The 19418-nt window shown below is 37.4% G+C and overlaps 1 protein-coding gene across 1 annotated transcript in view; it reads right to left on the bottom strand.

Annotated features, from left to right (window-relative positions):
- WDR44 (WD repeat domain 44) overlaps positions 1 to 19418 on the bottom strand; it is an 82930-nt gene that overhangs the window by 4698 nt on the left and 58814 nt on the right. Inside the window, exons 13-19 of the mRNA XM_043458390.1 lie at positions 8847 to 8960; positions 5199 to 5321; positions 2450 to 2641; positions 2140 to 2241; positions 1808 to 1923; positions 578 to 705; positions 45 to 179 (exon numbers count right to left, since the gene is read on the bottom strand). Of these exons, the coding sequence (XP_043314325.1) occupies positions 45 to 179; positions 578 to 705; positions 1808 to 1923; positions 2140 to 2241; positions 2450 to 2641; positions 5199 to 5321; positions 8847 to 8960 (910 nt within the window). The remainder of the gene's footprint in view (positions 1 to 44; positions 180 to 577; positions 706 to 1807; positions 1924 to 2139; positions 2242 to 2449; positions 2642 to 5198; positions 5322 to 8846; positions 8961 to 19418) is intronic.

The raw sequence follows: 19418 nt of genomic DNA, 5'->3' as shown, positions 1-19418 counted from the left end.
GCTGATCAGAGAGCATGAAGGACAAATAAAACACAGGTACCTACCAGAGGGCATGGTTTCCAACACTTCAGCATCTTCACCTTTTTCATTTCCTTCTGATTTTTCAGATTGCACATCCAAAGACAACATCAAACTTGGGTTTGGAGCAAAGATAGCTGATGTAACAACTGCATTATGTGCTGTAAAAAAAAATCGACTTTAGGATAACTAATAAGCTTGATTCTAAACATCAAGATAAAAAGTATAATATGCAAAAAATATAATAGTGTATGTTCTATACAATTATCTTTAGAAATGAAGAGATAAGTAACTCAGAACTATTTAAAACTCAAAAATATTTTCTTAAAAAAAAAACCAAAACCACATACAAGTTCTGAGATTCCATGATGTCTCAAATTTTATACAAGTATAAGTTCTTCCTTGGTATAGAAAAGTCAAACAAAGCCAATACAAACTGAAAGCAGTTAAAACTGCCAAACTCTCTCTCTGAAATAACGCCTATACAAATTTACCTATAATATATCTTCATTTTAACTTTATTTATTTAAAAGACACACCAAACTGGGCATTTGCTTACCTTTAATACCTTCCCAAAAGTCATTACGATCTCTCCTGACTGAAGTAAACTTGCTTAAGTCATGGTAAGTACTCCAGATATAAACATACTTATCTTCTGAGCCACTAACAAGGTAATTAAAATCATGGCTAAATTTAGGGAAGAAAGAAAAAGAATCAAAGTTGTGGGGCTTTTTAGGGGTTTCTCTCTATCAGAGCTCCCTAGTTTGAACCACCTAAGAAAACATCTAAGAGAACTTGCTGAAATACAGACTCCTAGCCTCACTTCAGAGGCCCTAAACATTGATATGGGTGATATGGGTGATATGGTTGATATTGGTGGCCAGTGGCATTCGTATGTTCATCAAGGTTCTAGGTAACTGGTGCTGGGTTAACCCACACTGGGAGGAATGCCTGTTGCTGCTGCTTTGTCTCTAAGTCATGTACGACTCTGTGACACCAGGCCCGCCAGGCTCCTCCGTCCATGGGATTCCCCAGGCAAGAATACTGGAGTGGGTTGCCATTTCCTTCTCCAGGGGATCTTCCCCACCCAGGGATGGAACCTGTGTCTCCTGCATTGCAGGCAGATCCTATACCACTGAGCCAGGGAAGCCCTCAGGAGGAACGTCTACTTAAGAGATAAAAGAGAGAAGCTGAATACTAATTAAATTACTGGGTAATTACTGGGTAGTTCAAGAAAAACAGAGAACTGGTAAGAAAAGGACTGAAATAAAGAGGGCTATAAAGAAAGAAGAGGTAGGTATTTCAGGAGAGCCTGCAGACCCTAAATTAAAAGTTCAAATAATAATGACATGTAAAGGTATAAATACAGGACATTGTACCTTAGGGTCTCAAAATGCTTTATTAGTTTCTGTACTTAAAAGGCCAAGGGTGAGTGGTGGTGGGATAAATCTCCTCTTAGAAAGCATACATGAAAGTACAAAAGCACAAATTCTGGAGCTGGGAGTCTTCTAATCCTGGCTCTGCTACTACCACTGTGACTTAAGGCAAATTACTTAATTTTCTGGATGTTGCTTCCTCATCAGCAGAGAAGGAGCAATTCTAACTCTACCAAACAGGTGGATAAGGTAAGTTCTGTATGATTGATAATATGAGATACCAGTTGTAAAAATCCAAAGTAACTAACACCATTATACATAAACATATAAACATAAGGTATAGATCAATGGAAAAATGGGAGTAGGGGAGAAATATTGTGATCTCTATGGGGAATTCCTCATTGCCAATTTACCTGAAACTTGCTTTGATCTGGCTGCTGCTGTTGACATAACCTTTATACTTCATGGACAGCGACAAATCTCTAAGATCATATAGTCTGATTCTGGAGTCATTTGAGGTTACCAGTATCTAAAAACAAATCAAAGGAAAAGTTAAAAATACCACCATTTAATCTGTGTTAAGGTACAACCAAAAAAGGGTGTTACACAAATATAGAATATACCTCAAAACTAGAAAAAGCAATATTCCATAAGAAAGGAAATATATTCTTAGCCAAGATATGAAGAACTTACTTTCAGGAGTCTATATATAGTGTGGAGAGAGATGGTTTTGAATACTTAGTACCTTATTTTCTCCAGGTAAAGGCTCAATGCCAGTAATTTTTCTTCCAACCTTGTTGCGCCCTCTAGTAGATCGGACATGTATCTGTGTGTGGTATTTCAAATGCTAAAAGGAAACCACAATTTAAAAAGATCAGAATTAGAACCTCAAAGATCATCTGAGCCAACTCACAGACAAACATGGTATTAATATTATTTGTCCCAATTTACAGATAAGGCAGTTAAAGTCCAGGGAGGATACACCAACTTATTCCAAACCACAAAAGGGTCTTCCAAGTATTCAAGTATGTAATTTATACAAGATTGTCATTTACCTCTGTATCATAGAAAATACACCTTCCATCGTATGTTCCAATCACTGCATATTTGCCATTCTGACAGAAATTTGCAGCTGTGATCAATTTTGTTTGACCATCTACTTCATTCCACAAAGCCACTTTTTTGTCAGGTATGTTCCAAAGGCGGAGCTTTCCATCCAAAGACCCACTTAGAAAATACCTGTCATCCTAAAAAGGTGGCAAAAGAGGAAGCTTTCATTTTACCACATGAAGAAAAACTAATCAGCAAAATCAATACGTCAAGTCTATTAGAAATAAATGTTAAAATATGTAAGATTTTATTTTAAAAATATTAAAGTAAGCATTATTTTATTCACTAAAAATAACAATTAGAAACCTCAATATTCATTTTTGAGAAATGAGGTTCTAATCATTTATCATATCCTTAAACTGCTTTTCCCAAAGAACAGATGTTAACAGACAATGGAGTAAGTATCATGTAGAAGTGTTTTGTGATCAAATAAGTTTGAGAAATTCTGGGTTCTCTGTTAATATGTGTTCTGAATCTTTCTGCGAGGGGTTGGCAGGGGATCAGGTAGGGACACCTAGCAGGGCTAGCACATTCAAGGAACATGCTTTGGGAAACACTACCCTATAATGGTACATTTGCCCATACCTTCCTTGGGATACATGTAATAAATACATGGATAAAAAAGTAACTAATGTTAGTTAGCTCACAGAACCAGTTAATTTTTGGAACTCCAACACCCCGTCAGCAGAGAATCGCGTCACTATTTAAATTCTCAACCAAATTTTCAATTTCAAACCAAAGATTCTCAGATGGGGGCAAACAGGCCCCACAGGGGACATCTAGCTACGTCTGGAGATATTTCTGATTGTCACAATTTAGGGGGTGGGCGCTACTGACATCTAGTGGGAAGAGCCCAGAAATGCTGTTAAACACACTACAATGCACAAGACAGCCTTCCCTCTCTCTACAAAAAAGAATTATCCAACCCAAAATGCCATTAGTGCCAAGGTTTAGAAACCTTGTTCTAAACTAAACCAGGCCTATCACAAAGTTGCTCTAATTTTTGGTAACATAAGAATTAAAGATAAGATAAAATAATTAGGACACCAAAACATGAAACAGATTTTCTTTTCCACTCAAGATTATTATTCTTACCTACTTCTGAAGCCTGTCAAGGATAACCTTCATAGAATAGGTATTTTTACAGATATGGTATAGTAGGCTCAACTCAATGTATACCAGTAGAAGTGCTGAACAAGTAAAAATACTTTGTCTTTGTCTTACAATTCATTATATACACATATACACATGTGTATATGTGTGAGTATCTCTATTTTGCTATTTCTTTTATAACCCTGCTTCCTTCCAAGTTACATTATTTGATACAGTCATATTGCCAAGGAAAATGTCAACATCACTCCATTCTTCCCCAGCCCCTCTCATAAACTCTCCAGGTAAGTAGAAGTTTTAGAAATAAGGCTTTTCGGTTTCTAAAATAAAACCAAATAGAGGTATAGGAAAATTGCTGACTAAACAGAAACCTTAATGATAAAGTACTACATGGATAACTATCACCATCTAATACCCCTCCCTTTCCACACTGATACATTATAGTTAAAATAGAGGTGGGGGATTTTGTTCACAGTTGCTGACAGGGGTAAATCCATTCTTCTGTTGCATCCTTAGGTGACAGGATGGGGGTATTTTTCAGAAAGAAGCCTCGAGAGCTTGATGGTCAAACTGATATGGTGTTAACACAGATTAAACATCTTTAATTTTCAAAAGTTCTTAATAAAGTACTTTATTAATGCCTATGTTATAAGCCTGCCCAGGGAGGGAAATTATATTGAGAGACAAAAGTCATTCTTCTTTCTTAATCTGAGGAAAGAGAGAAAGAAATGTGAATATAATTGAAAGTCTGCATTAAAAAGACAACGGGTATTAACATATAGAGATGAGGACATGATTGGAAATGTAATCATATACACCAACATAGGGGAGGGAAAGTCAACGAAGGTCAGCTCAAGCCTTCCACTTATTTCAACCTAGCTGGTGAAGCAGTGCCAACACATGACATCCCTGTGCTTACAGCTGCAAAGAACTAAAACTTCTCTAGCCTTATGCATTTTAGTGGATCTATCTTACAAGGGCATCAGATAGGTCTGGAGTCCATGATAGTAGACTTTTCTCCTTTAGTTGAAATTATATGAAATTCCTTCTGGAAGAAAGATATTACAGGATTTTCTACACTGAAAATGAGTAAGAGGAGATCTCAAGATTCACAATGTTTCCAGATATGAAACAGGAATTCAGTCTATCTTGTAATGAATTTTGGTCTTTGCCACTTTCAACCTTTTCTTTATCTCTTCCCTTCCTGACTCTCCTGCAACTAACTATTCCTGCCTATATGCTTCCCTTTCTTATTTACCTGCTGTATTTTCTTCTTCCACCATCTCCAACCTCTTTCCTCTTTAATAGGATATCTTATTTATTTATACCCTGCAGGTTTTATTAAAGACTTGGGATGACTTTTCACTAGTATATTGATATTTAGACTATAATATTTCCAGCTCTTCTAATGCAGATTAGTACAATATTTAGTTCCTTTCTTATTTCTAAAGCAGAATGAAACATTAAGTTGCTGTAAACTATATGGCTATTAATAATTTTTTTTTCTGTAGTCCAGAAATCCTCCAGAGAAACCTGGTTCCCTCACCTTCCTCATAGTATAACAAAAAACATGTAAACACTTACTCTCGGATGGAAAGCTATGGCAGTGACAAAATCTATATGCTGAAAACAGCAAAGGCATTCTCTTCTGGAAATGTGCCATAATCTGACTGTTTTATCCATTGAAGAAGAAAGCAGAAAGTAGTTCTATGGAGAAATTGACATTGATTATTTTATCATCATATAAAAAAATATTTACACCATAAAAGTGAACTTTTAGTTTTAGTACCTCAATAGTTTTGTTATTATTATTACTGTTATATGCAGGATCAGACAGCACAAAAGATATCCAATTCACTTGGACAATCCCATTTTCCCCCCAAATAGTTAAATACCATATTTCTTTGATTCTAAGACTTTTTCACATTACATATTCTGAAATGAGGATGAATCTTATGACTTCTATTGAAAGAAATTTGCAAGATGCCAAGAGAGGACCAGGGTGTGCCTTAGTCGCTGGAGTCTGCACCTACTGGAAGTTAGCATCACTTCGGTTATTTTCACATTGATAACACTAGTGAATTTTAACTTACATGAGTTCCCTAACTGTCACTTAACATGCCTTCAAAAAGATCACCATCCAAAGCAGCATGGAAATGAAAAGTTATTGTGCACCTGTCACACCTCAGGCAAGAAAATTAGAGAATAGAAACTGTTAAATGTCTCAGAATTTTCAAAGCTAGAAGAGGGTAGTGTAACTGACTTAGGCATTATGATGGCTCATCACCAGAAACCAAACATCTATTTGTCAAAAGCTTCCAGCTGGCTGAAGCTCTTTAACTTCTAAACACAAATCTATTTAAGGGAAGAACTATGAGTTATGCTGAACAAGGAAACTCAAATGAAATCTTAGTATTCTTTGGCATGAGTAAAGGTGCTAAACAAATTGAAATAATGATGATATTTACTGAGTACTTACAATATGCTAAACATTGTTCTCAGCACTATATAGCAACCCTATGAGGTATGTACATTATTATCTGCTTTTGCAAATGAGAACACTGAGGTAGAGAGGTTACATAATTTGTCTAAGACTATACAGCTTGTCAGTGGCAGAGCTGCAATTTGAACCCGAGTAGTCTGGCTCTAGGTCAGGCTCTAACCACTATACTACTGTGCAGAGTGCTTATGAAAAATGAGATGCTTTGTTATTTGCTTAAAGTAATAAAGACTCTTTAATCTTTGAATGTAAAAAGACTAAGCACAAATATGGATTCAGATATGTTACTGTACTGATACATATATACTATCTGGGCTAGTGTAAAAATCTGTATATTTTATGTGGTATACCTATTTTAAAATAAAGATATATCTTACAACTAAAAACTTTGACATGAGAAAAAAAAAGAAAAAAAAGGAAAAAAGAAAAAGAAAAAAAAGAGAAAAGAATCTAAAAACCCAAAAATAAAAATATAAAATAAAACCAAAATAATAGAAAAAATAGAATTTTGAAAGATTTATAATAACTTTTGAAACATCTAATAACAATTCATTTTCAAGGTCCACTCAGTTCCAGAAGTTTTGAGGAGTATATACAGTTTGCTTTATATTTCCTGATATTTAATAACAAGTGTATAAAAACTAAATCTATGGTCTGCTGCTCATTAAAACTGAATTTATTCAATTCTTCCAACAGTCCATTGGTTTAAGTATACAAAAGAAATACTAAGACATCCCTAAAAGTGGTTCTATCATGCTAAGAGATTTTTGTTCAATAAATACTTATTAACTAAACAAAATTAAATAGTTTTCTTGAACTAAGCATGGTCTTATGAGTCAGAAAAATTAGATTCAGATCTAGGTTCTACCCATAACTAGTTTTGTGATCTGGGATGGGTCAGAGGCCCAGTCTTCTAATCCACAATATGAAATAGCATCCACCTCACAGCACTAAGAAGGTAAATGTTAAAAAAAAAAAAAAAGAACTAACGAGGTAATTCTTGCTACCTGGCACAAAATAAATTTTCAACAAACAGAAAGCCCCCTATAAATATCAACTGTGCTAGATACTGAAAGAAACAACAGTAAAGAAAGTCAGACCCCTACTCTTGAGGGGCTTAGAATCTCATTGCCGATAAGACCTAGAAATGTACATACATAAACAGTTAAGTAACAAGAAAGTTTAAGGGAAGAGCACACAGACAGATGAAGGCCTTAAGAACAAAACTGAGGTTTTCTGGAGAAGAAATTCTGCCTTAAGACTCCAGTATGACACCTGCTGTGCTTTCAAAGTCTGCCCTACAGATTTTAAACTTGCTTGGCCCCACAACCGTGTGAGCCAATTCCTTAAAATAAACTTCCTGATGTATGCATTTCCTCTTGATTCTGTTACTCTGGAGAACCCTGACTGATACAGTGGTCAATGGAGAATTAATTTCTTCAGTTAGTTTTGCATTTCACAAAAAATACTGGCTTGCTCTAAGACAGTAAAATGAGTGTAGGGTTCCCAATTAGGTGCTTTGTACTTCTTATTCTAGATGAACATGATTAGAGTGAAGGGGGAAGTACAAAGGTACAACTGGGGCTCAATTTAGAATTAGACTAGCAGGTGAGGCCCAAGCTTGTTCCAGGAGGTTAGAGAAAGATGTTATGAAATGCACCCATAATATCTACACAAATATGATAGGTGCAGCAATTCAGAAGTGGAGTGACTCAAAGCTGAAGCTCAGGGAAGCCTGACTCGCTAGCATGTGTGCACGCTCAGTCATGTCCAACTCTTTGGAAGCCCACCAGGCTCCTCCATCCATGAGATTTTCCAGGCAAGAATACTAGAGCGAGTTGCCATTCTCTTCTCCAGGGGATCTTCCTGACCCAGGGGTTGAACCCACATCTCCTGCATTGGCAGTCAGATTCTTTATCACTGAGCCACCTGGGAATCCGACTTGCCAATACATACCAGTGATATCTTTGTGATACGTGAAGTTCTCCTGACATAGTTAAAATATATGGGCATTACCAGTATCCTTGCTAGTATTTTGTTAACTCAGATGACTCTTCTCAATTTAAGGCTTTTAAATATTACTTTCCCCCACAAATTCTTAATATATATTAGATTCTGATTACTGACAAATTTTAATACAAGGGAAGTATATTGAATAATGTAAAAATTTTAAAAAAAATTCCAAAAATGGCTTCATGTTTCAGATATCTTAAATGAAATTTAAAATATCTCTTAAAATCTTTGCAAACTTCTAAGACATTTGATTGGTGGCAAAATAGCCCGCTACTCCTAAAATAATCTTGCTCTAAGGAAAAAAAGCATAAAATGAAGACTTACCATTGATTTGTAGAATATAATTGTTAAACCTAAATTAATAATTTCATGAAGGTAGCAGACTAGCTCCAAAACAGTCTTGATTGGCTAGGTCAGACTTCATCTTTGTAGTTGAAGTCATATGCATTTTGCTGAGGACAGTTATTTTGCAAAACTACTTTATAAAAGAAGCAAGAAGTATAAGTATATAGACAGATTCAGATAGAAGCTGTTAAGTAACATAAACATTTTCTTATTAGCCTAATCTATCATTTCTCTTTTTTAATTTCAATTAATTTGTAACTCCCACAAAGTAGTTACAGAGATTCAGACTTGATGGTGATAATCATACAAATAAAACATTTCTTCTTATCCTAAAAAGTTATGCAGAATACAATATTCAAATAAGAAATTCTTACTTTAGACCAGGAAAGATCAAGCAGATCAGCAGTATGTCCTTTATATTTGCAAAACGGCCGTTGTCGAAATGGTGCATTTTTATCATCAGGGTCTTCATCAGTTCCACTGCATACCTATTTAGACATGAAAACAAATGTTAAAACTAGAAAAACAAAAGCTTCATACTCTTTCCTCCCTATTTGTTTTCCCATCATTTTGTATGATGTTTGACTAAAATCTTGACCCACTAAAACCCAACTCCTCTTTATGTTGAATCTACTACTTATTACTTCCTTACCTCCTTGTCCTAATAAACCAGGATCATCTCTAAAGACATTGTGCTATTGCAATCTTTCGCTCTCTAACAAAGCTCCCACTTTGTCTTTTTTTTTTTTTTTTTAGCATCTGTTCCTTTAGGAGAGGTGGGAGCAAATACCAGGGGATGATCATGGGCTCAATAAAGGACAGAAATGGTAGGGACCTAACAGAAGCAGAAGATTTTAAGAAGAGGTGGCAGGAATACACAGAAGAACTGTACAAAAAAGATCTTCATGACCCAGATAATCACCATGGTGTGACCACTCACCTAGAGCCAGACATCCTGGAATGTGAAGTCAAGTGGGCCTTAGAAAGCATCACTAAAGCTAGTGGAGGTTATGGAATTCCAGTTGAGCTATTTCAAATCCTGAAAGACAATGCTATGAAAGGGCTGCACTCAATATGCCAGCAAATTTGGAACACTCAGCAGTGGTCACAGGACTGGAAAAGGTCAGTTTTCATTCCAATCCCAAAGAAAGGCAATACCAAAGAATGCTCAAACTACTGCACAGCTGCACTCATCTCACACACTAGGAAACTAATGCTCACAATTCTCCAAGCCAAGCTTCAGCAATACGTGAACCGTGAACTTCCAGATGTTTAAGCTGGTTTTAGAAAAGGCAGAGGAACCAGAGATCAAATTGCCAACATCTAATGGATCATCGAAAAAGCAAGAGAGTTCCAGAAAAACATCTGTTTCTGCTTTACTGACTAGGTCAAAGCCTTTGACTGTGTGGATCACAACAAACTGTGGAAAACTCTGAAAGAGATGGGAATACCAGGCCACCTGACCTGCCTCTCGAGAAACCTATATGCAGGTCAGGAAGCAACAGTTAGAACTGGACATGGAACAACAGACTGGTTCCAAATAGGAAAAGGAGTACGTCAAGGCTGTATATTGTCACCCTGCTTATTTAACTTACATGCAGAGTACATCATGAGAAACACTGGGCTGGAAGAAGCACAAGCTGGAATCAAGATTGCTGGGAGAAATATCAATAACCTCAGATATGCAGATGACACCACCCTTATGGCAGAAAGTGAAGAAGAACTAAAGAGCCTCTTGATGAAGGTGAAAGAGGAAAGGGGGAAAGTTGGCTTAAAACTCAGCATTCAGAAAACTAAGATCATGGCATCCGGTCCCATCACTTCATGGCAAACAGATGGGGAAACAGTGGAAACAGTAGCTGATTTTATTTTTGAGGGCTCCAAAATCACTGCAGATGGTGATTGCAGCCATGAAATTAAAAGACGCTTACTCCTTGGAAGGAAAGTTATGACCAACCTAGACAGCATTTTAAAAAGCAGAGACATTACTTTGTCAACAAAGGTCTGTCTAGTCAAGACTATGGTTTTTCCAGTGGTCATATATGGATGTGAGAGTTGGACTATAAAGAAAGCTGAGTGCCAAAGAATTGATGCTTTTGAACTGTGGTGTTGGAGAAGACTCTTGAGAGTGGTCCCTTGGACTGCAAGGAGATCCAACCAGTCCATCCTAAAGGAGATCAGTCCTGGGTGTTCATTGGAAGGACTGATGTTGAAGCTGAAACTCCAATACTCTGGCCACCTGATGCAGAGAGCTGACTCATTTGAAAAGACCCTGATGCTGGGAAAGATTGAGGGCAGGAAGAAGGGGACGACAGGGGATAAGATGGTTGGATGGCATCACCGACTCAGTGGACATGGGTTTGGGTGGAATCCAGGAGTTGGTGATGGAGAGGCAGGCCTGGCGTGCTGCGGTTCATGAGGTCACAAAGAGTCAAACAGGACTGAGCGACTGAACTGAACTGATCATGATTGGTTTAAGCTAATTATGATGAGCTCACTCTCTTTTCCACCGATGATTGGTTTAGGCATAAGCATATGCTAGAATTTTCATCAATAAAACATGAGGGCAGGTTGGTTGGGGATGAGGAGATAGGGAAGGCTTCTAGAAAGATTTCCTCACTCTTAAAAAGGAGTATTCTAAAGGGACCTTCCTCTTTTCTGCCTCTGAACACTGTTGTCTGCATGTGACAGTAAGTCACCAAGAGAGTAGCAGTCATCTTACTACCATGAGGGGACCAAGTTAAAGAGAACAACAGATAATGAATAGCAAAGCAGGAGGATGGAATGACTTGTGTCTCTGATGACATAACTGAGCTGCTGAATTAACCAACTCTGGAGCTGCCTTATCTCCCGACTGGCTGCCTTATTGTTTAAGACATTTTCAGTTGAATTTCTGTTATTTGAAGTCAAAAGCATACTGACAGGTAGAGGTGGGTAGAAAATAATGCCATGCATGTTTGCCATGCATTTATTTTACAATATGCTTTTGTATTCATTATCTGAATGAATCCTAACAACTCTGTGAGGTAGGTATTACCATTATGAAGATGAAGAAATTAAGAAAAAATTGAAGCTCAAAGATGTCAAAATAACATATTAAAGGTCACACAGCCACCTGTAAACAGCAGAACCAAAGCATCTAACTGTAAGTCCAGAGGTTGGTCCTCATATGCTTTAGAGGATGTTGCTTGAGCAAAAATACAGAAGGTTAGCTAAGACTTGTATATTTAGGGAAGGGTAGGTAGAATGATGAGGAGGGAGAAAAACTTATATGGAAAAAAGCAGAGGATTGGGACAAAAAGGTACTTTGAAGCCAGATCATAAATACCCCTGGATTTGCAGTTTAAAATTTCAGACATTCTAAGGTAATGGAGAGCCAAGACAAGTTTCTGAAAAGAAAAAAACAACATGATCTGACTGGGACTTTAGAAAGAGAATGCTGGGTAATAACATAAAAGGTGGTTTGGAAAGAGAATTGGGGCAGGAAGAGCAGTCAGTAAGTTTAAGAGTAATGAGGGCTTAAATAAGACAGTGGCCATGAGGACAGAGAGAAACTACTCCTGTTAGCTGTTAACAATTTTACAGGTTATAAAAATATCCTCACATCCACTGCGGAGGGAGACCAACAATATCAATGCCCTGACCCTTTGCCAAACACTCCTAATGCTGGATGACTACAGCTACTTCCTCTAATTTTACTGTCAGATTAGTGAGCACCATGGGAAAACACAAAACAAAACAGGCTTCTTGCCCTATTACATCAAATTCAACTTTATGTTTAATAGTCCTTTTCATTTAATTAACTCCTTAGTGTATTGCCTCTAGCCACGATTCCAGGTCTCTTTTTTTCTCCTTAAACATCCATTTTCTTTCATGTATATCTGAATCACTTTGCTGTATACCTGAACCTATTCCAACACTGTTAATCAACTATACTCCAATATAAAGTTAAAAAAACATCCATTTTCTTCCCCTTGTATTCTACATATTTTTAAAATACTTCATGTATTTTTTATTATAAAGTAATACATACTCAGTATAGACAAATCAGAAAGCATAGAAAGTAGAAAAACTAAATGATCTGAGAGAATAGTATTGAAACATATATATTATCAAGTGTGAAACAGATCTCCAGTCCAGGTTGGATACATGAGACAAGTGCTCAGGGCTGGTACACTGGGAAGACCCAGAGGGATGGGATGGGGAGGTGGGTGGGAGGGGGGTTCAGGATGTACATGTAAATCCGTGGCTGATTCATATCAATGTATGGCAAAAACCACTACAATATTGTAAAGTAATTAGCCTCCAACTAATAAAAATAAATGAAAAAAAAAAAGAATTACCAAATGAAATCTTATATATTTTATCTATATCTCTCTGAATAGATATATATATATGTAGAGAGGTATTTTTATCTCTATGTAAATATAATGTATATATTAAACCTTATTATGAATATTTCAAATATACACAGTAGATAAAATAATATATAGTAACATAAACTCCATGCGTCCATCACCTTTTTAATGATTATCAACATTTTATTCATCTTGTTTTATCAATCTTCCCACTTTTATGTATTTGCTTATATTTGCTGGAGCAGTAAAAGCAAGATCTAAACATCAGTCATTTTATCAGTAAATATTCTATATGTATCTCTAACTAATAATCTCTCTTTTAAATATAACTATCATTACATTATCATACCTAAAAATACCATTTGTATCATCTAATATCTAATTTATATCTAAATATCCTGATTATATAAAAATGTCATTTTAAAGTTAGATTGCTTTGAAAATTTGTTAACCTTTTGATATTTATTAACACTTACTATATACCAGGTATGGTATATAACTTGAATGCCAAAATAAATACTTCTAATCTACTTATAATCTATTCTCAGTATTTAAGTCAGAGTAAGCCTTTTAAAATATGTCAGACTATGTCATTCTCTGTTCAAAAATTCTCCATCGGCTTCTTTCTCGGAGTAAAAGCCAAAGTCCTTGCAGTGGCCTACATATTATGGCTGCCCCATCTACACCTCCATGACTTCATTTTCTATTATTCTTCTCTTACTCACTGGCTCCAACTACCCAGGCCTCAATGCTATTTACTGAACATACCAGAACTCCTGCCTTATCACTGTTTCACATGCTGCTGTTCCCTCTACCTGGAATGTTCTTCTCCTCCACATAGCCAGATAGATGATCCCTCTCTCACCTCCTTCAAGTTTTCTTCAAATGACAACTTCTCAATGAAGCTTTGCTTGTCCACTGTATTTACCTCCCATCACCCCACTTTTTTTTCCCATGAAAATTTTCACCTTCTAATATATTACAAAATTTACTTGCTTTGTTTCTCTGTCTTCGACCACTAGAGTAAGTTTCGTAAAAATAGATTTTTTGGTTTCTTTTATTCACTACTATATCCCCAGCCTTCATGGATCACAGCCTTGTCATGCAGAAGGGGCTTGCATAACTCAATGAAGCTCTGAGCCATGCTGTGCAGGGTCACCCAAGACAGACGGGTCATAGTAGAGAGTTCTGATAAAATGTGGTCCACTGGAGGAGGGAATGGCAAACCACTCCAATGTTCTTGCTGTGAGAAACCCATTAACATAAACAGTATGAAAAGATAGAAAGATATGACACCAAAAGATGAGCGGCCCCCCCGCCCCCTGCAGGTCAGAAGGTGTCCAATATGCTACTAGGGAAGAGTGGAGGGCAATTACTAACAGCTCCAGAAAGAAAGAAGTGGCTGGGCCAAAGTGGAAATGATGTTCAGTTGTCAATGTGCCTGGTGGTGAAAGTAAAGTTCAATGCTACAAAGAACAATAGTGTGTAAGAAGCTAGAATGTTAGGTTCATGAATCAAGGTAAATTGGATGTGATCAAGCAGGAGATAGCAAGAGTGAACATCAATATCTTAGTAATCAGTGAACAAAAATGAATGGGAATGGGCCAATTTAATTCAGATGGCCATTATATCTACTACTGTAGGCAAGAATCCCATAGAAGAAATGGAGTAGCCCTCACAGTCAACAAAGGAGTTTGAAATGCAGTACTTGGGTGCAATCTCAAAAATGACAGAATGATCTCAGTTCGTTTCTAAGGCAAACCATTCAACATCACAGGAATCCAAGTCTATGCCCCAACCACTGATGCTGAAGAAGCTGAAGTTGACCAGTTCTAAGAGGACCTACAAGCCCTTTTAGAACTAACATCAAAAAAAAAAAAAAGATGTCCTTTTCATCATAGGGGATTGGAAGGCAAAAGTAGGATGTCAAGAGATACCTGGAGTAACAGGCAAGTTTGGCCTTGGAGTACAAAATGGAGCAGGGCAAAGGTTAACAGAGCTTTGTCAAGAGAACACATTGATCATAGCAAACATACTCTTCCAACAACACAAGAGACGACTCTACACATGGACATCACCAAATGGTCAACACTGAAATCAGTCTGATTACATTCTTTGCAGCCAAAGATGGAGACGCTCTACACAGTCAACAAAAAGAAGATTTGGAGCTGACTGTGGCTCAGATCATGAGCTCCTTATTGCAAAATTCAGGCTTAATTGAAGAAATTAGGGAAAACCATTAGGCCATTCAGATATGATCTAAATCAAACCCCTTATGATTATATAGTGGAAGTGACGAACAGATTCAAGGGACTAGATCTGGTAGACAGAGAACCTAAAGAACTATGAACAGAGGTTCATAACACTGTACAGGAGGCAGTGACCAAAACAATCACCAAGAAAAAGAAATGCAAGAAGGTAAAGTGGTTGTCTGAGGAGGCTTTACAGATAGCTGGGAGGTGAAAGGCAAGGGAGAAAAGGAAAAATATACCCAACTGAATGAAGCATTCCAGAGAATAGCAAAGAGAGATAACAGGCCTTTTTCAATGAAAGTGCAACGAAGTAGAGGAAAACAACAGAATGGGAAAGACTAGAGACCTCGTCAAGAAAACTGGAGATACCAAGGGAACATTTCATGCAAGGATGGGCAAAAGAAAGGATAGGAAATGTAAGGACCTAACAGAGGCAAAAGAGATAAACAACAGGTGGCAAGAATACACAGAACTATACAAAAAAGGTCTTAAGGACCTGGATAACCATGATGGTGTGGGCACTCACCTAGAGTCAAACATCCTGGAGTGTGAAATCAAGGGGGCCTTAGGAAGCATTACTATGAACAAAGCTAGTGGAGTGATGGAATTCCAGCTGAGTTATTTAAAATCCTAAAAAGTGATGCTGTTAAAAGTGTTGCATTCAAAATGCGAGCAAATTTGGAAAACTCAGCAATGGCCACAGGACTGGAAAAGGTCAGTTTTCATTCCAATCCCAAAGAAGTGCAGTGCCAAACTACCGTACAATTGTGCTCATTTCACATGCTAGTAAGGTTATGCTCAAAATCCTTCAGCTAGGCTTCAACAGTATGTGAACCAATGTACAAGCTGGGTTTAGAAAAGGCAGAAGAACCAGAGATCAAATTGCCAACATTCACAGGATCACAGAGAAAGCAAGCGAATTCCAGAAAAACATCTGCTTCATTGACTATGTGAAAGCCTTTGACTGTGTGGATCACAACAAATTGTGGAAAATTCTTCAAGAGATGAGAATACCAGACCTCTTTACCTGCCTCCTGAGAAACCTGTATGCAGGTCAAGAAGCAACAGTTAGAACCAGACATGGAACAACTGATTGGTTCCAAATTGGGAAAGGAGTAGGACAAGGCTGTATATTGTCATCCTGCTTATTTAACTTATACAGAGAGTACATCATGTGAAATGCCAGGCTGGATGAATCACAAGCTGGAATCAAGATTACCGGGAGAAATATCAATAACCGCAGATATGAAGATAATACTACCGTTATGGCAGAAAGTGAAGAGGAACTAAACAGCCTCTTGATGAAGGTGAAAGAGGAGAATGAAAAAGCTGGCTTTAAACTCAACATTCAAAAAACTAAGGTCATGACATCTGGTCCCATCACTTCATGGCAAATAGAAGAGGTAAAAGTGGAAGCAGCAAGAGATTTTATTTTCTTGGGTTCCAATATCACTGCAGACAGTGACAGCAGCCGTGAAATTCAAAGATGCTTGCTCCTTGGAAGGAAAGCTATGACAAACCTAGACAGCATATTAAAAAGCAGAGACATTACTTTGCCAGCAAAGGTCTGTATAGTCAAAGCTGTGGTTTTTCCAGTAGTCATGTAAAGATGGGAGAGTTGGACTGGAAAGAAGGCTGAGCACCAAATAATTAATGCTTTTGAATTATGCTGTTAAGACTCTTGAGAGTCCCTTGGACAGCAAGGAGATCAAATCAGTCAATCCTAAAGAAATCAACCCTGAATATTCATTAGAAGGACTGATGCTGAACCTGAAGCTCCAATACTTTGGCCACTTGATGCAAAGAGCCGACTCCCAGGAAAAGAACTTGATGCTGGGAAAGACAGAAGACAAAAGAGGGCAGTAGAGGATGAGATGGTTAGATAGCACCAACTCAATGGATATGAATTTGAGCAAACTCTAGGAGATAGTGAAGGACAGGGGAGCCTGGCGTGCTGCAGTCCATGGGCTTGCAAAGAGTCAGACACGACTTAGCAACTGAACAACAAAGACGCTCAGTAAGTATTTGCTGACTAAATGAAGACACAGTACCAGACCTTCAGATGCCAACTAGTGGAGCATAATGGTTAAGAGCATTAGATCTAAAGACAGATCAGAAAAGTGAAAGTGTTAGTCGTTCAGTCATGTCCAGCTCTTTTTGACTCCATGGAGTGTAGCTCTCCAAGTTCCTCTATCCATGTGATTCTCCAGGCAAGAATACTTGAATGGGTAGCCATTCCCTACACCAGGGGATCATTCTGACCCAGGGACTGAACCTAGATATTCTCATTGCAGGCAGATTCTTTACAATCTGAGCCACCAGGGAAGCCCAGAAGACTGATTAGAGCTGGGTTCTAATTCTGGTACTGTATCTACCTAGTGTGTAAAACTGGTATATTACTCAATATCTCTAAGCCTTCTTTTCTTCATCTGTAAAACAGGGTTCTTAATAGTACTTCACAACAGTACCAGGATTGTTGTGATGTGAAGACATAAAATGTACTTAGTGAAGTACATGGCACAGAGTAAAGGCTCATAAAATGTTAGCCGGTGTCAATAAACTGATATAGTATATAGTAAATGCTTTTAACAGACCTATGGGCAAAGTACCATGGGAACAGTGAGGGAGCACTGATTAAATTAGGTGAAGCAAGGAATGTTTCAGTGAGGAGAAAAGTCTTAAATGAATTTCCCAGGCAAAAGGGGAAAAGCATATGTAAATATATGAAATCAACAAAGGGTCTGACATTTTTGTTGGGGCATGAACAACCAAGTGGCTCAGAACATAAGGTTTGGGAGAGAGAAGGGTTGGAAGTAACAGTGAGAGCTGAGGTCAGGCTGATCTCTGAAAGACTGAGTCATCTAAGGGATTTAGACTTCATTCTATAGGAAAAAAAGAGAGCCAAAAGGAGTGCTTAAATAGTAGAGTAACATGATCAGATTTGTTTTACAGGAAACTAATTCTGCTGGCAGTGTGGATCAAAGAGTGGAATCTGGGAGAACAGCTATAATGGTACAGGTAAGAGATAAAGGCCTGGATTGTAGCAGTGGAAATGAAAGGAATGGCCAGATTCCAAAGACATTTCTGAGATTAAGTGGACAGGATATGGTAAATGAGTAGACACTGAAAGAGATAAGAGAATGAAAAGTGATCACAGCTTCTAACTCAGGAGATGACATATTTATTAAACAATGACCTGATGTCAAGTATGTAGACCATCAAAGGAGTGATTTTCTCAGGAAAATGGTAATTCTGTTTTGGGCATATATTATCATTGTCGATATCTGTCTTCTCCCACGCATTGCTCGTTGGCATGAATTATCCACGGCAACTTTATATTTTCAGTGCCTAACACATTTTTGACATTTAATAACTGTTTGTTGGCTGAACCAAATATAAACCAGTGTGCATTTTTAATAAAATACTGCATGTGCACAATTTCACAAAAATTTCGTCTCACTTTCTCACAGTTAAGTCTTTTCATCCGAGTTTTAGACTCTAATGATTTTGAAGGAGATCAGAATGTCACCCCAAAACATGCCCCTTTGCCTAAGGATTATTTTGAGCTGAAGGGAACTGAGAAGAAAGAGAGACAAGAAAAAACATCTGCCCTCCTCCTTTCTATCTGAAAGCAGAGCATAAAATGCCCTTTGTGAAGCTGTCTCCCCCTCACCTCTCCCTTACCAGGAAAGAGAGAATCAATCTTATCTGCATAAACAGAATCTTAGTAAATAACCGTTACCTTCCATTAGTTTCCTCAACAGATTTACCTTCTCACAATTTACTGCCCCTAAAAGACTAAACTCCTTTTTCTTTATCTTGTCACTTTTCCACTAACTTCTTGCTCTTTGTTAAAATGATACATAAGCTCCTGTGTATAACAGCTTTTTGGGGTCTTCATTCTTTCCCTAGGAAGGCCTCTATATGCATACATAATAAACTGTCTCTCCTCTTAATCTGTCTTTTGTCAGATTATTTCATAGATCCCAGCCACAGAACGTAAGATGGTATAGGAAACTTTTTCCTCCCCTACAATCTATTCTCAAAAATTCTAAGCAGAAATTAAATTCTATAACAACCCATACTGGTATTCCACTAATCAAGCACACCAAACACAAATAGATTTATCCATTTATCCGCTGGATAGAATTTTTAAGTAATTTGACCTGTGAGTAAGAAAGAAAAAGTAATAGAGTGTTTCTAACTGAGTTAAAAAGGTAACTTATGGATGTTGATGCCATTAAAGATGGCTCAAAAGAGCAGAGGCAGGGTTGTGGGTAGATAATAATAAAAAACATTTTCAAGAATGATCATTAATATCTAACCAGCTGCTCAA

This window comes from Cervus canadensis, chromosome X (genome assembly GCF_019320065.1).
Source record: "Cervus canadensis isolate Bull #8, Minnesota chromosome X, ASM1932006v1, whole genome shotgun sequence".
Taxonomy (NCBI): Eukaryota; Metazoa; Chordata; class Mammalia; order Artiodactyla; family Cervidae; genus Cervus; species Cervus canadensis.
This window is presented reverse-complemented; position numbering and strand designations above follow the sequence as displayed.